At 41.0% G+C, this 15,801-nt stretch overlaps 1 protein-coding gene across 9 annotated transcripts in view; it reads right to left on the reverse strand.

Moving 5' to 3' along the window:
- The window catches only part of Zfp292 (zinc finger protein 292), an 80,243-nt gene that overhangs the window by 33,444 nt on the left and 30,998 nt on the right, over positions 1–15,801 (reverse strand). For 7 of the 9 annotated variants that reach the window (XR_015620049.1, XM_087550847.1, XM_087550845.1 and 4 more), the window contains exons 2-4: positions 3,322–3,476; positions 3,063–3,141; positions 2,827–2,962 (exon numbers count right to left, since the gene is read on the reverse strand). Coding sequence is in view for 5 of the 9 variants with exons in the window: in XM_087550843.1 (XP_087406969.1) it covers positions 2,827–2,962; positions 3,063–3,141; positions 3,322–3,476 (370 nt within the window). In the remaining 4 variants the exon portion in view is untranslated. Of the gene's footprint in view, positions 1–2,826; positions 2,963–3,062; positions 3,142–3,321; positions 3,477–8,021; positions 8,086–15,801 lie in introns of all 9 variants that reach the window. The other 2 variants (XM_087550844.1, XM_087550842.1) reach the window with 1 other exon arrangement.

Here is a 15,801-nt window from a genome sequence, read left to right on the forward strand (position 1 = left end):
TAGCTTTAAAAAATTATTTATGAGGGACTGAAGAAAAAGCTCAGCAGTTAAGAGCACATGCTGCTCTTCCAGATGATCCAAGTTTGTATCCCAACACCCCTTATCAGCCTCATAAAAGCTCTAAAGGATCTAATGGGACTCTTCTGGCCTCCACAGGCAGACACACACATAAATAAAATTTAAAATAATTTTTTAAAACATCACTTATGCATTTAAAAGAGTTTAAGAATGCACACTGGGGACAGTAAGTGGTGCTGAAGAAGTGATTCTACAGTTAGGAGTTCACACCACTCTTGCAGAGAACCTGAGTTCAGCTTCCAGCATCCACACACATTAATGCCTGTAACTCTAGCTCCAGAAAGTTTGAAGCCCCTGACCTTCTGGGGCATACATATATGTACATAACCATAGGCACACATACACATATAAAAAACTTAAAATAAATTTTAAAAAGAAAACCAATCTTGTATGACTAGCAATTTCAATGACTTGCCAAAAACATATTAACTTAAGTATACATTATTATAATAAACAGGGTGACCTAAAGCTCATCATATCATATTTGGAATAAAAAGTAAATGCTGACAGAATGATTCAGTAGAAGAAAACAGATATAACTAAGGAATTATGACAGCAGATATCTATGCCGCATCAGAATTTTCAGATTATATTAGAAACAAAACTAAGCACAACAATTATATTAGCTTTTGACAATCTCAATTGCGGAGGTCAGGGAGACGTAAAGTACTTGCTGCTGAAGCATGGAGGACTTGAGACTGACCCTTAGCGCCTGCAGAAGTTGAGCATGGTGGTGCATGCTTATAAGCTCAGTGCTGGAGAGGAGAGAGATCCCTGGAACTCACTGGCTCAACAGTCTAACTGAACAATGACCCAAAAGTCCAGATAAGAGAACCTGTCTCAAAGAATTAAGCAGACTCTTGCTTCTAGGTCCTGGCATACATGTCCACTGATAACTATACAATATATGTGATTTGTGGGACACACACACAATTGCAGACTGCGGATGAAGCGCAAATGGTAGAGTGTTTTTTGTTTTTTGTGTTTTTTTTTTTTTTGACTTAACAAAAAATGTGTGCGTTTAGCAAAATGCTACTGAGAAGGTAATCCTTCATTGGATGCAATTTTACTTTTATTGCACTAGTTGTAATAGGACATAAAACTATAAGTTCAGGACTAAACTTTAATTCTTAATTCGGCCTCACTGAATCACTAAAAATGGGATTCAGAAGTCAACCCATCTCCCCCCCCGGAGCTGGGACTGAACCCAGGGCCTTGTGCTTGCTAGGCAAGCGCTCTACCACTGAGCTAAATCCCCAACCCCTTCAACCCATCTTTTTAAGCCTCCACTTCTTCATCTGTAAACAGACAAGGAACACTAACTAAACTCCACCTGTATCAGAGGGCCATTTTAAAAGTTATATATTAAATGACACATAGAAATAAACACTTGCATGCTATTATGAACTATATCCAAAATAATTTGGTATTAAAAATAAAGATGTCAGCGTTAACCTCTTAGAGAGTAATATACTATGTCAAAAGCAAAGAATCTAAGACTCACTACTCTAAAACTGTTGTCTAGGTAATGAGGTTCAGTCAGAAAGGGTGACTTTTGACTGTAACTCCAGCATTAAACCTAAATTCCAGACCACTCTCAACTATAAGATCCTACCTAAAATACCACCACCACCACCGCAAGTAGAAAGTGAGATACTTTCCACTTCTCTAAGGTCTCAATGCCACAGAGACCTGAAAGTCCTTGAAGGACAGAGTAACACTAAAGGGCAGGGTAGGAACACGGGAGCAATCAGGAAAGCATGGTGAAAATGCCAGAAGGAGGGAACCACTTGTCTCAAGAATGTTTAGAGGAACAGGAAAGCCTTCTGTAAATTTCAAACTATCAGTAGAGATCAGTAGCACTGGCTTATATCCCATCTCATGGCCCCATACCTTACTGTCGCAGTGATGAAAGAGGCATGCCCTGTCTACTGGACATGCTAACCTCTTATCACTCCAGGCACCTATTGACACAATACCTTAGGTTGTGGGGGAGAATCTAAACAGTGTCCATTGGTCATTTTCTTTCTTCTTATTTTACTTTTCTTGAAGAAAGGGCCTCACTATTTAGCCCCGGCTGCCAGGAAACTATCTACATAGTCCAGATTGGCCTCAGACAAAAATCTGTACCTCTACTTGCCAGGGTGATTTAAAGGAAAATACCTTAGAGACAACTGTGCTGCTGTTCTCCATAGTACAGGCACTATAGCACTCTAATTAGTACAAGTACTGGTATTGGTATTAGTATCTAGTTTTAGGACTTAGCCACCTACTTCAATGGAATATCTGCCAGTTTTAGTCTTACTGAGATCTTCATTGCCTGAGCTCATAAAACAAAATACAACTGAACAGTAATCTGAGAGGATTAATCTTAGAAAAGAATACTGAAGAGTTCCAGCAGAGACTGCTTGCTCTGTTTTCAGGAAAATCACTCACTGCCTTATTTCTGCTCTTCATCTGTTACATGAGTTCATCATTACATACAAATGATTGCTATCTGTCCAGGCACTGCAGAAAGAATGCTTCTGATGAAAAGAAGTTGAGAAAAAAATTTGCAATTTTGGTTATTCTAAATTCCTATAAATACATCTTCCTCCACAAAAAGTTTATGTAAGGCTTTAAGGTCTTCACATAAAAGCATACGAGCTTCATTTGATACATCTTGAGAAAAGACATATCCGAACAAATTTAAATATTTGTTTTTCATAGTTAATGACTCTTGCTTTCTTTGTCCCTCTGGAAATTTACCTTTCTCTTTATCCAGTGGTTCCTGGGAAAGTATAGTGGACAGGACAGCGTTTTTCCACACCCCCGTCTCCTGAGCCAGAGTAGCTAGGAAATGCAGCTCACAGCTGCCACTCTCCATCAGGGTCTCATGCGCTACCTAGAACAGTAAATAAACACACCACTTAGATGCTTGCAAGTACAATCGAATAAGCAAAACTGACTAAATGCATATATATTAAATAGGTAAGTAATCTTACCTGCACCAAGGTCTGAAATTGTTCCCACTGCTTATCTGATAACTCAACAGGGAGACACAGTAAAAGTTCAACACAGCTTCTAAAAAAGAAAAGGATACAAATGTTTATGGAAAATAAAAATAAAAAAATCCTACGATTAGAGTCTTTATTGATTATCTTAAATAAATCTATTTTAAATTAAATATTATAAGACATGAAAACACAAAGTTTAAGAAAAATTAATTATTGTGTTTGATTCATTTTTCAAAGTTCTACTCACAATGCCAAGCGTTCCAGAACCAAGGCTACACTTTCACATTCAGAGGTAAGGTATGGTCGAGCTTTAACATAACTTTGGATGGCCACTGTGTATACCTCCAGTAAAGGTAAAGGGTCTTCTGAAGTTTTCCATTTCTCTGCATATTCAAGGAGTGTCTGTTTTGGAAGGAATAATAAAACAGTTAAATGTAAATAAAAAATATACACTGACTGTCAATCAATGATGGTTTTTCTAACTGTTTTGAACAAAAATGTCCCAACATGTCTCCAACATAGCTCTATCTCATGCTGGCAGCTAAACTTGGTAATGTATCAATTTCCCAAGTCATACTGGTTTTGAAGGCATGCAAAAGCCATGCCATAGTTGAAGGAGAAAGACAAACATTCTATGTTATGAACAGACTAAAAGAATTCATGTCCAAACAAAAGTCCTTCAGAAAATACTATTAGGAACACATAATACTGAAGAGGGGAATAGGCATAGCCAAGAGAACAGACTAGAGAAAGAAAAGAAAGGAAACCATAAGGACAGAACAACAAGCACTTTGATGATACCAACAGCAAATGCACATGCATCCGCGTGCACACACATACTCTACTGACTAATGGTCTCACCTAGCCAATGAAGAAACACAAGTGAGATGAATGGATTGACAAACAAAATCTAGGACAGGCCTGATAGCACAGGCCTTTAATCCCAGGAGGCAGGAGCAGGAGGATCTGTGCGTCTTGACCAGATTGCTGTATACATAGCGAGTTCTAGGACTACAGAGACTTCACAAACAAAACAGCAACTACAACAAAAACCAACTTCCTGTTGTTTACAAAAAACATTAAAGATACCTTGAAGACAAAGGATGGAAAAATGTATCCCAAGCAAACGGGACCAGGAAGAAAACAGTTGTCACTATCCTAATTTCTGACAAAACAGGCTTCAAATGAAAACTAATCAAGATTTAAAGAAGGACACATCATCCAGTCAATGGAATTAACAGGGAGACTACTAAATGTACACGCACCAAACTCTGGGACACCCAATTTCATAAAACAAATACTACTGGAATTAAAGATGACGATTAGCTCTAATTCAGTACAGGAGGTGATTTCAATACTCCATTTTCTCCTATACACAGATCCAGATAACATCAGAATTAAATGACACCAGACATCAAAAAGACCTAGCAATTATCTACAGACTATTTCACCTAAATGCCAAAGAATATACATTCCACTCAGGAGCCTACAGAAGCTTTTCTAAAGTGGAACATATCCTGGCACAAGTCTTAACAAGTTCCAAAAAACTCAAACAATTCTGAATTCTGTGTCCTATCTGACTACAATGCAATAAAGGTTTAAAAATTCAACAGCAAATGAATGTGTAGTAACTATACAAACTCATGGAGGTCAAACAACATATTACTAAATGATAAGTGAATCAAAGAAATCAAGAAAAATTTTAAAATCCCAGAACTAAAGGGACATGAAAGCACAACTGGACAGACACTCTGGAACACCGTTCTAAGGGGAGTTATAGCTGTAAGTACCTACATTTAAAATCAGAGAGTACACAAATAAATGACTTGATAGAACTCAGGAATTTGGAAAAAACATGAAGAAATAATAAAAGTCAGAGTATACATTAATGGAATAAACACAAAGCAAACATTAAAAAGAATCAATGGGGGCTGGGTTCGGTCCCCAGCTCCAAAAAATAGAAAAAAGAAAAAAAAAAAAAAAAGGAGTGAAGAATCAATGGATCAGAGAGCTATGGGGGAGAGCGGAGGATGAGCATGATCAGCAGACCCTTGAACTAATTAACCAAAAGACAGAACCAAAATTAACAGAATTAGAGGTATGTTACAATAGACACAAAAATTCAGAATATTAATAGTTTTTAAAACTATACCCATTTAAATTAGAAAATCTAAAAGAAATGGAAACCATGGAAGAAAAACCCAAGAAGAGCCCAACAACTTTAACAGACCTATAACAAATAAGGAGATCAAACAGTAATAAAGTCTTCCTCGAGGCTGGAGAGATGGCCTGGTGGACAAGAATACCTTGCCTGCTCTTCCAAAGAGGACCAGCATTTGGATCTGAGCACAGAGCTTCCTGTAATCCCACTTCTCGTTGATCCAATGCTCCTTTTTGGCCTCCATTATGGTGCTCAAATACACATGGACATACATACAGACAGAAACACAGGAATAAAAACAAACACCTTAAAGCCTTCTGATTAAAACAGGCCTGGGTCCATAGGAATTCACAGCCAAATTCTACCGGAATTTCTACAAAGAACTACAAACAATACTTCTTAAATTGTCAAGAGAAACAGAAAGCATTTTTAAACCCCCTCTATGAAGGCAGTACTACCCTAATAACCAAATTCAGGTAAAGAAACAACAACAGAAAACTACAGGCCAATATCCCTGATGAACAGATGCAAAAATCCTCAATAAAATTCCTGTGTGCTTAATACAGGCATCAAAGATAATTTACCTTGATTAAGTTGGCCTTATCCCAGACAGAAAGGGATGATTCAGCATATGTAAACTAGTAAAGGTAATAAAATCACCCAAAGGGCAAAAATCACATGGTCATTTCAACAGATACAGAAAAGACAGCTAGCAAAGAGCCAACGTGCCTCCATAACAAAAGCCCCAGAAAAGAGCAATGTCTCTTTGAAGCCACTATGCAGTTCCCTTTGCTGCACATCAGGTAAGTGCCAAGCGTCAGTGCTGAGCGCAGCAGTGGTCCTACCGCCACATACTACAGGGAAGGTTAAGCTGCAGTGCACCAACAGCATAGCAGGCCACAAGTATGTGTCCCATGCTGTGCTTATGGACTAGAGCCCCACACCATGGATTCCGTGAGCTCAGGGCCCTTCTGGAAGATCATCACCAGGCCCAGTAACTCCTTAGGACAGCGGAAGGCTGGAAACAAATGGATCAAGGCACTACAACAGAAGGCGCAGAGCTGCTTGAGTTGGTACTGGACACTGAGAGGAAGGAAGCTGAGAGCTGTGACTGGCTGCAGGGCTTTGGGGCTGGTACAGTCCCTGGGAGGGGGAACTGGCTCTGAGATGAGTATCCCTCCTTATTGGCAAGATCAGAGAGGAGTATCTAGAAAGAAACATGAACACCTTCAGTGTGGCACCTTCCCCCACGGTGTTGGACACAGTGGTTGGGTCCTACGGTGCTACCTGTTCAGTGCAACACAGATGAAAACACAGGTGAGACCTATTGTACAGATAATGACATGTGACTGGCTTATCATATGTGCTTCCAAGCCTAACGCTGGCCATACCCACTTATAAACCACCTCCTATTTGCCACTGTAAGTAGGGTAACCACTTACCTGCAAAAAAATGGTACCCTCTTCCTGACAATACTTCTTCATGCCTGGCTTTGCTCCCTGGACCAATTGGAAAGCCAGCAGTATCCCACATTGATAGTGCCTGAGCTCAGCCAGCAGATGCCTCATGACAAGAACATGATGGGTATCTGTGCCTCCCATTGCTTTGTACTGCTGTGGTTCTAACTGACAACGCTACCGTGTTCAGGTACCATGTGTACACGTAGGAGGTGCAACAGATGCTTAACATCCAAACCTGAACAGCAGTGACACAGTGCAGTGGGTCCCCAATACTGTGAAACAGCTGTCTGAAACATTACACCGCATGGACTAAATATGTCTCTACCTTCCCTGGCAACTGCACCACCATCAAGGAACTGTTCTAAGGCATCTCAGAGAAGTTCACAGCAAATGTTCTGGTGCAAGGGCTTCATGCACTGATGGATAAAGACACAGAAGGGGTGGTGTTGTCCGAGGTACCAGGATACAAGGCAGAGGAGGAAGTAGCCTAGAGCTGTCTTAGCAGCTAAAACATGGGAGCACCGTGAACTCTATTCACGCAAGAGCTCGTCTGCTAGTCACGTCCAATGTTCATTTGCTGCCCTATTCCAACATCGCTTGTATAAATTCAACCATCAAACCAATTTCATGGTGTGAAGCCAAGTCCCAGAGAAGGCAGAACTTCAGGAATCTTCACCATATAAAAAATAAAGTCTATAAATGACAGGCCCACAGCCAACATCATCATAAAGAAAGAAACTTCAAACAGTCCCATTACAATTAAGGCTCGGAGAGAACCGCCCACTATCCACACTCCTTTTTGATAGAGTGAGTACCCAGCACATGAACTGAAGCAACAAGGCAAGAGAACAAAATCAATGAGAAACAAACAGGAAAGAAGTCAATCAACTCTATTTCCAGATGATAGAAAAGACACTCACATAAGAGATCCTAAAATTTCAACAGAAAACTTCTAGAAACGTCAAACACTTTTAGCAAATCTGTAAGAAACAAAAACCAACTTAGAAAAACCAGTAGTCTTCAATACACCAACAGCAGACAAACTGGAGAGCATCGTGGCACACTCCCATTCAGAACATTCAGACACATGATGGCACAAAGTATAAGTTATGGAACAGGTTTCGTCACCACTTGGCAATGTGTATAAACAGATCGGACTTGCCTTTCTCACAGCTCAGAAAGTTTTCTGGATGCCATCAAGGTTGTGTATTATCATATACTCCTAACTATTCAAATTAGAATAATTGGGTTTTATTTGAAGTCACAAAACTCAATGTATAATAACTCACACATATTCTTTCACAAACTGTATGGTCTTTATCTCACCTGGAAAGTATTCAGGAAGTCTTTACAAATAATGAAATTTCATTTTCAAAGCCTGTGACGAGTCCTATAAAGAGCGCAATTCAGCAAGATTAATGGTATGAGTAACTTTATTTTAGCATTAAGTAGTGCATTTTCTTGGAAGTTTATGCTAAGTTATCTATACATTACTCATTTTAAAGCAAATATACAAATAAACATCATCAGTACTTAAGGCAGAAAGAAAAAAGGAAACAAAGTATTACCTTGTACTTGAAAAATTGAATAGCCACTTTTGAAAACGTATGCACATAATTAAATTAATTTTTGTATATATTAAAATATATGTGAAGATTTGTATATGCTTGGCCCAGGGAGTAGCAGTAATATAAGGTGTGGCCCAGCATAGACTTTGTCCTTCAGTTCACTCTCATAAAGAGCATTTTGATAAAGTGTAGCAAGCTTAAAAAAGAAAAAATACAAAATGTTCGGTTCAAGTGTTAAAGGGGCACCAGGAAGTAGAAAGGACCTGAATCTTGAGTTCAAGGAGATAAGCAGATTAAGGGAGTGGTAACTTCAAGGCAGATCCCACCCTGCTAAGCTTATTGTTTATGTTTACAAAGGCAAGTTGATCTCTGAGTTCAAGGCCAGCTTGGGACAGAACAAGTCTTAGGTGAAGAGAAGCTAAGTCCAGGCACGGTGGTGCATGCCTTTAATCCCAGCATTCAGGAGATAGAGCCATGCGGATCTGAGTTCAAGGGCAATCTACAGAGCAAGCTTCAGGGCAGCCAAGCTTAGGCAGTGAATGAATTGGAAAACAGAAAGCTGGTGATAATGTAATAGAACAAGGGGGCCATGTTTCAGCCACAGCAAGCAGCAGAACTTGGCAGCTTCACCCATGTGGCTCTGGCTTTAGAGTCCAGAATAGAAGGGAATGCTGGGCTGGTTAGCTGAAGCTAAGAAATTGTCAGTGATTAAGAAGAGACCAGCATCTCTGAGATGAAATCTTCTGGGAAGTGTTTTCTAAGAGCACAAAGAAGCTGTGCTCCAGAGACAGTCAAGGTTGTACCTCATGCTGCAGCTGTACTTGGTAATGGGTAAGAATCACTCAAGTGGTACTGGTTTTGAAGGCATGAAGGAGTCATGGTGAGCAGCTGAGGCTTGGCACTATAGGAAGCCAAAAAAAGCCATTGGTGAAGGTGCAGCCTCAGCTGTAGTTGATGGCCCAGGACCGAAGGGGTCATGCAAAGAATTTGAGGCTTGGCACCATGAAGAGAGCCTATAAGAGGCAACTGGTAAAGTCTAGTTGCAGCAACAAATTAGAGATGCCAGTACCACAGGCATCTAATCACCTAGAACAACAGCAGCAGCAGCAGCAATGAAATGGGAGTCAACCAGAGCCTAGAGTGCTATAGAGGGCACAGCTGGAGATGGGACCCAAGCCCTTTTGAGAAGTCCCAGAAAATCATATATGGATTCCAAACATTGGAATAAGAAGCTGTAATACTGAGGTTGCATTGGATGTTCGAGATGCTAGAGCCATGAGATATTTGCTGAGGAAAGCTGCTGCTATCAGGAGTGGAACCACCCAAAAAGAAATGTGCTGCAGTCAACAAAACAGGAAGGAGTCTGAAGAGCACTTTGACATCAGACATGGAGATGCAGAATCTGAAATTTGCCCAGCTGTTTTTTGGACTTGCTTTGCTCCAGTACTTAACTCTGACGTTTTCCAATGGTAGTGTATAGTCTGTTATTTTGAAGGTATATAATCTGCTTTTTTATGTTGATTTTATAGGGGATTTTAATATCTAATTATGATTTCATGAGCTGTTAGAACATAACAAAATGCTCAGCAGAAACTAAGCACGCAAAGGGGTGACATATTCCAGCTCCATGGGAACAAGGAACTCCCCCACCCCAGACTCTATGGATCTGTGTGTCCTTTACCATGGTCCAGAATGGTCAATACTTTCCTGAACTCTTAGTCATTCTAACAAATTTTTCCACCAAATCAACTAAGCAACCAATCAACTAAACTATGTGGGCTCACAGAGACTGAGGCAGCAAGCACAGGCCCTGCCTGGGTCTGGAACTGGCCCTCTGTGAATGTTACAGCCCTTAACTTGATGGGTTTTGTGAGCTAAGAGTAAGAGAGGTGTGTCTAACTCTTCCTCCTTTGCGGTTGCCTGGTCCAGCCTTGAAGAGGACTTCGGCCTTGCCTTACTATATCTTGTTTTGTCCTGTTTCACTGATGTCTCTAGAGAGCCTGATCTAGGGGAGGGGGATGTGAGGGCGGGGACTGAGAGGAGTGGAGAGAAGGGAAAGGGGAAATTGTGGTTAGGATGTATTGTTTGAAAAAAGCAATTTGGGGTTGGGGATTTAGCTCAGTGGTAGAGCGCTTGCCTAGGAAGCGCAAGGCCCTGGGTTCGGTCCCCAGCTCCAAAAAAAAGAACCAAAAAAGAAAAAAAGAAAAAAGAAAAAAGCAATTTACTTTCTTATTCCATAAAAACTTTTTTCATTAACCTTTTACCATACAAAATTTATTCAAATTACTTCCATTTAAAGTGGAAAGACAACAGCAAGAACAAGTCACCTTGTAACAAATCTATTTACAAACTCCACCATAAAAGCTGCTTTTGAGCCTATTTTACATTCCCACACCCTGCCAGCTGCCACCAAGATTTTCAGCATGGTGTCTTCCTTCGGATCCCTTCTTTTACAACACAACTTGTCATACACACACTTGGATGCTGACTTGTTTTTCTTAAAGCTAATAAGGCATAAGAGCACAACTCAATGGTGCTGGGGACCTGCGTTCTCAGGACCTGAAGTAACAAAACCACTATACTACTCACCTACTTTGTGGGCCACATACTGTGAGCACAGAAAGTGCCTAATACACAGTAAGGGTGTCTTATCTGTGTGTCTTAAACCCATTAACTGTAAGTCTGACTGTGCATAAAAGAACCATTGAGGACCCACTAATATTCCTTTCATTTTTAAGAACAATAAATACAGTATTTTATTACATAATTTGTAATTACAAATACTGGGAGGATGGAGGGAGGGGAAACTATGGTAGGGCTGTATTGTATGAGAGAAGAAGCTAAAAGAATGTCAAAATTCAGAGAAAAAACAAAATCAAAAGCCAAACCAAACAAAAACAAAACAAAATTAAAAAAAAAAAAACACACCTCAAGAGGAGACTGTAGGAGTTCTTAACTTTGGAAGGGTGGACTCTAAACCATAGGTAACTCTGAAGACACACCCTTAGCCTGTGGAGCCTACTGCTAGGTAGGCAGTATCAGAATTAAACCAAACTAGAAGACATTGATTCAGTGCTGGACAACTACAGACTAAAAGCTAGTTGAAACGACCTTATGCTTTCAGCAACAGCAGCAGATGTCAAGAGGATTAATAAAACTCTGAATTAAAGAGATGTAGTATTATATAGCTGTGGTCTCAAGTAAAATGGAAGATTTAGCTGGAGGTTGGCTTGAGGCAAGAGTTCAAAACTTTCTTTAATGAAATAATGAAGCCTTTTTCTCAAAAATAAAATAAGTCAGCGTGGCAGTGCATCTCATGCACTTAGTACTCAGGAGGCTGAGGCTGGAGGTCACCTCAAGTGAAAGACCAACCTGAGCTACACAGTAAGTATACACAAGCGCGCGCGGGGGGGGGGGGGGGGGGGAGGCTGGGGATTTAGCTCAGTGGTAGAGTGCTCGCCTACCAAGCGCAAGGCCCTGGGTTCGGTCCCCAGCTCCGGAAAAAAAAAATATACACAAGCAAGATATGCCTAGGTACATAAGAATACTCTATTTCAGTGGGGGAGGGGAGAAAAAAGAGCCAGGCATGTTGGCTTTAGTCCCAGCACTTGGGAGACAGAAGCAAGTGGATCTCTGTGCTCAAGGGCAGCCTGGTCTATGGAATTCCAGGACAGCCAAGGCTCCCCCCCCCTCCTCCCTCGCTCCCTCGCTCCCTCTCTCTCTCTCTCTCTCTCTCTCTCTCTCTCTCTCTCTCTCTCACACACACACACACACACACACACACACACACACACACACAAAATATAGAAAATTTAGAGTTAATGCCTATAATCTGTATAGTTTTAAGAGTTGACATCCATAGCAAATAAGTATATTGACAGCACAGTATTAGTTATTAAAGCACCCTTCTGTAATCTGTAATATCAGTAAAATGGAAAATATCTACAATATAATGTAACAAATTATGCCTTATTTAACTAAAAAGTTATTTAACCTACACAGCTTTTAGGGAGGAATAAAAAAATGATTAGATTCATTTCAGTAAAAAGTAATTTTAGAAGTCATTTAATCTAGATCTGGTCTTGGAAGTAAAATCCTGTAGTCCCTATTACTTAGGAAGCTAAGTCAGTAATATCATGAGTTCAAGGCTAACCTATTAAAGGGCAGCTAAGAACACTGTCTTGGAGAGTTTTACTGCTGTGAACAGACACCATGACCAACGTGAGTTTTATAAAGGTCAACATTTAATTGGGGCTGGCTTACAGGTTCAGAGGTTTAGTCCATTATCATCAAGGCAGGAGCATGGCAGCATCCAGGCAGGCATGGTGCAGCAGAGATGAGAGGCCTACATCTTCATCTGAAGGCTGCTAGGAGAAGACTAGCTTCCAGGCAGCTAGGGTGAGGGTTTTAAAGCCCATGCCCACAGTGACACAGCTACTCTAATAAGGCTGCACCTCCAAATAGTGCCACTCCACTCCCTGGGCTGCGCATGTTCAAACCACCACAAAGACCCTGTCTCAAATTTTAAAACAGGAAGTGGGCTGGAGACACAGTTTTGTCTTGCCTAGCATATCCAACACCCTGGGTTTAATCTCCATCACTCACTACTGGAAAGGACATTTAATTCTGTTTTATGGTGTTGTCATCAGGGGGTACTGTGATATGCAGTTACATGTAACAGGTAAACAGCCACAACATGCTGCCCATTCCCTCTGCAGCGTTCAAATGATTCTTCTGGCATTTTTGCTATAAAAAATATATATCTTCTGGTAACTTAGCTCAATTGTAAGTTGATGGAGTTACAAAGTAATCTTTACTTACAAAACATCAATGTAGGGGTTGGGGATTTAGCTCGGCGGTAGAGCACTGGGTTCCGTCCCCAGCTCCGAAAAAAAGAAAAAAGAGAAAAAACATCAGTGTATTCCCCTTAAGTCTAAGAGGCAAGTGCTTCTTCCACAATGTGCAGCTACCATTGCACTTTGTCAGCTGAAGTGGGAATTTCTAGTTTCCTTGCAGACTATGTTATGCCATGTGATGTTTCCTGGAGCAGAGGCTTGAGAGGACATAATGTTTGGAAATAGTGTAACACAACAGAGTGGACAGCGCTCTGCACTGATCCGTCCTGCTGGGGACACTCTGGCATTGGCTGATTTTTGCTTATCATGACTTCATAAAGAGATGTGCACCAAAGAACTTCGGGAGACTATTTCCTGCCACTTCAATGGACTCCTGTCAATAGGCAGAGCCTTGAAGTTTCTTCCGGATTCAGTGGCTGCTGCTAATTCAGGTGGACTGGACTGCTGACAATGAAGACTGGAATCACCCCAAAGAACTACTTGTAAACAGGTCCATATCCCCCTTGCCCTATTAGCCATCTTCCTCCCCTACCTCTGGCCAGTAGGCTATAAGGGAGGGCGAAGCATTTAAGAACCCTTACTAAAGTAGGTTTCGAAAACTAAGCCTACAGTAGGTTATGCTCCCTTACTTTTACTAAGAAAATTCAAACCAAAGCAGTTTAGACAGTAAGAAAGTTTTCACAGAAAGAAAACCTACTAAGAGAAAGAGCAGGTCCAAGATTACTTTTTTAAAACCCTGTTATCATTACCTGGTGCCTCCATCATTCAGGAGTGAAACAAATGGGCTTTTTACTCAGGTTTAACAATAACCAGGAGACAGTCACCTCCTTATGTGGATCTCTTTCAGGAACAAGGAAAACTTTCCCAGAAACATTAAACCCAGCTCCAGTCAATAGACTTTTATTTTCTGGACATGTCATCAGTCAAAAATACACCATGAACAGAATCACTCTGCCATGACTGGGGGGGTGGGGGTGGGGGTACTTTGGTGGTATAGTGCATGCATATATGTGGGATCCTGCAGTTTTTAAAAGAAAAGTTCAGAGGTAATGATACATCCAAGATACAAAAGATACAGTGTATGCTTGTTTCAACAGCAGTCACACATAGAATCCTGGTGGGGCTTGCTAGGAAACCTAAATGAGATCACCAGTGGCTTGCTGAGGGGCACTTGGCAAGGCCAAGTAGTAGTCTACCTACAGCATTCACAAAGGGGAGAAGCTCGACTGTGAACCAAGTCCATAGCTTTAAAGGGGTTTGGCTGAAGAAAGTATACATTGTACTCTATGTGGTAGGTAGAGCTTCCACTTGAGGAAAGAGGAATGGCCTCATCTAAGCTCATATACAATCAGGCCTCAAGCCTAGGCCATTGCTATTTTCAATTAAAACATCAAGGGGCTAAAGAAAGGGCTAAATGGCTAAGAGACTGTGCTGTTCTTTTATAGGACCCAAGTTCAGTTCACAGTGTCCACACTGGAAGGCTCACAACCAATGTGAATCCGGTTCCAGGAGAATCTGTGTGTCTGGCGCCACAGGCACCTGTATCGTGTGTTTATCCCTTCATGTGTACATTATTTTCAATGCTGCTAACTGGACTCAAGTGAAAACTTTAGGGTTCTTTGGAAAGTCAGTTCTGTTGGACAGTGTTTTACTGGGACAAACACGTGAAAGAGTGTTCCTGAAGCAGACACAGGTCAAAGGTTAAGGCAGACTTGTGAAGGAGCATTTCCTGAAGCAGACATACAGTGAAAGGATGTTCTGCTAAAGCAAGCATGTGAAAGGACACATGATGAAGGATTCTTCACTAATGACACACATGTATTGGTCTGCCTTACACTGAATAGCTGAGCTCCTTTTGTCTGGACTCCATTGAGAGTAACACACCAAAAACTTCTGGTGGTGTGCCTTGGCTTCTTGCTGCTTCAGTGATGGAGGCTGGGCTAGGCTTACTTATAGTTACCTGTACAACCCTTGCTGGTCTCCCATCTTCACAGATTTATGATTCACTGAGAGAGACATAGCTGAGAACTTTTTCCAGTGTTCCTGTTGGCCCTGGTCCCTCATGCTGACTTGTGCCAAGGCTGAGGCCTGGCTAGGTCGTGCCACTGCTGCTGCTAATCCAACTCTATATATCCATAAAGTGTTTTTGCACATGGACTGAGCTGCCACTATTGACCTATGAACTGAACTGCCAATTCCCAGACAACACAGATGGGAGTTACTTCAAAGAACAGGTCCACTTCCCCTGTATCTACTTTCCCACTACCTCTGGTGCATCATATACAAGATGGGGCAGTTCAAAACACAGCATATATAAAAGGGAGGTTAAAGTGTTTATGAACCATCATTAAAGTAACCTTTAACAAAATTAAAGTTACACTGCACTGAGATTCTTGATTCTCAGCTTCAACACTCTATGGTACGGGCTCCTCTCCCTTGCCAGGTCTCCTAGTTTTCTATCCTGTCTCCTCCCTTCATAAAGACTGGAAGAAAATGAGTCAAAACAAACAAACAAACAAACAGAAACAACCTACACTTACTACCAAATACATCTCTTAAATGAAATACTGGTGCTCTATACCTAGAGTATTATGGATATTTTATTTATGGGATGTTTACATCTTAGCAGGGAACACATTTGGCTTAATGAAGAAATGTATTACTTCCTGCTGCTACGGTGCT

Source organism: Rattus norvegicus, chromosome 5 (genome assembly GCF_021556685.1).
Source record: "Rattus norvegicus strain SHRSP/BbbUtx chromosome 5, alternate assembly SHRSP_T2T, whole genome shotgun sequence".
In the NCBI taxonomy this organism is placed as follows: domain Eukaryota; kingdom Metazoa; phylum Chordata; class Mammalia; order Rodentia; family Muridae; genus Rattus; species Rattus norvegicus.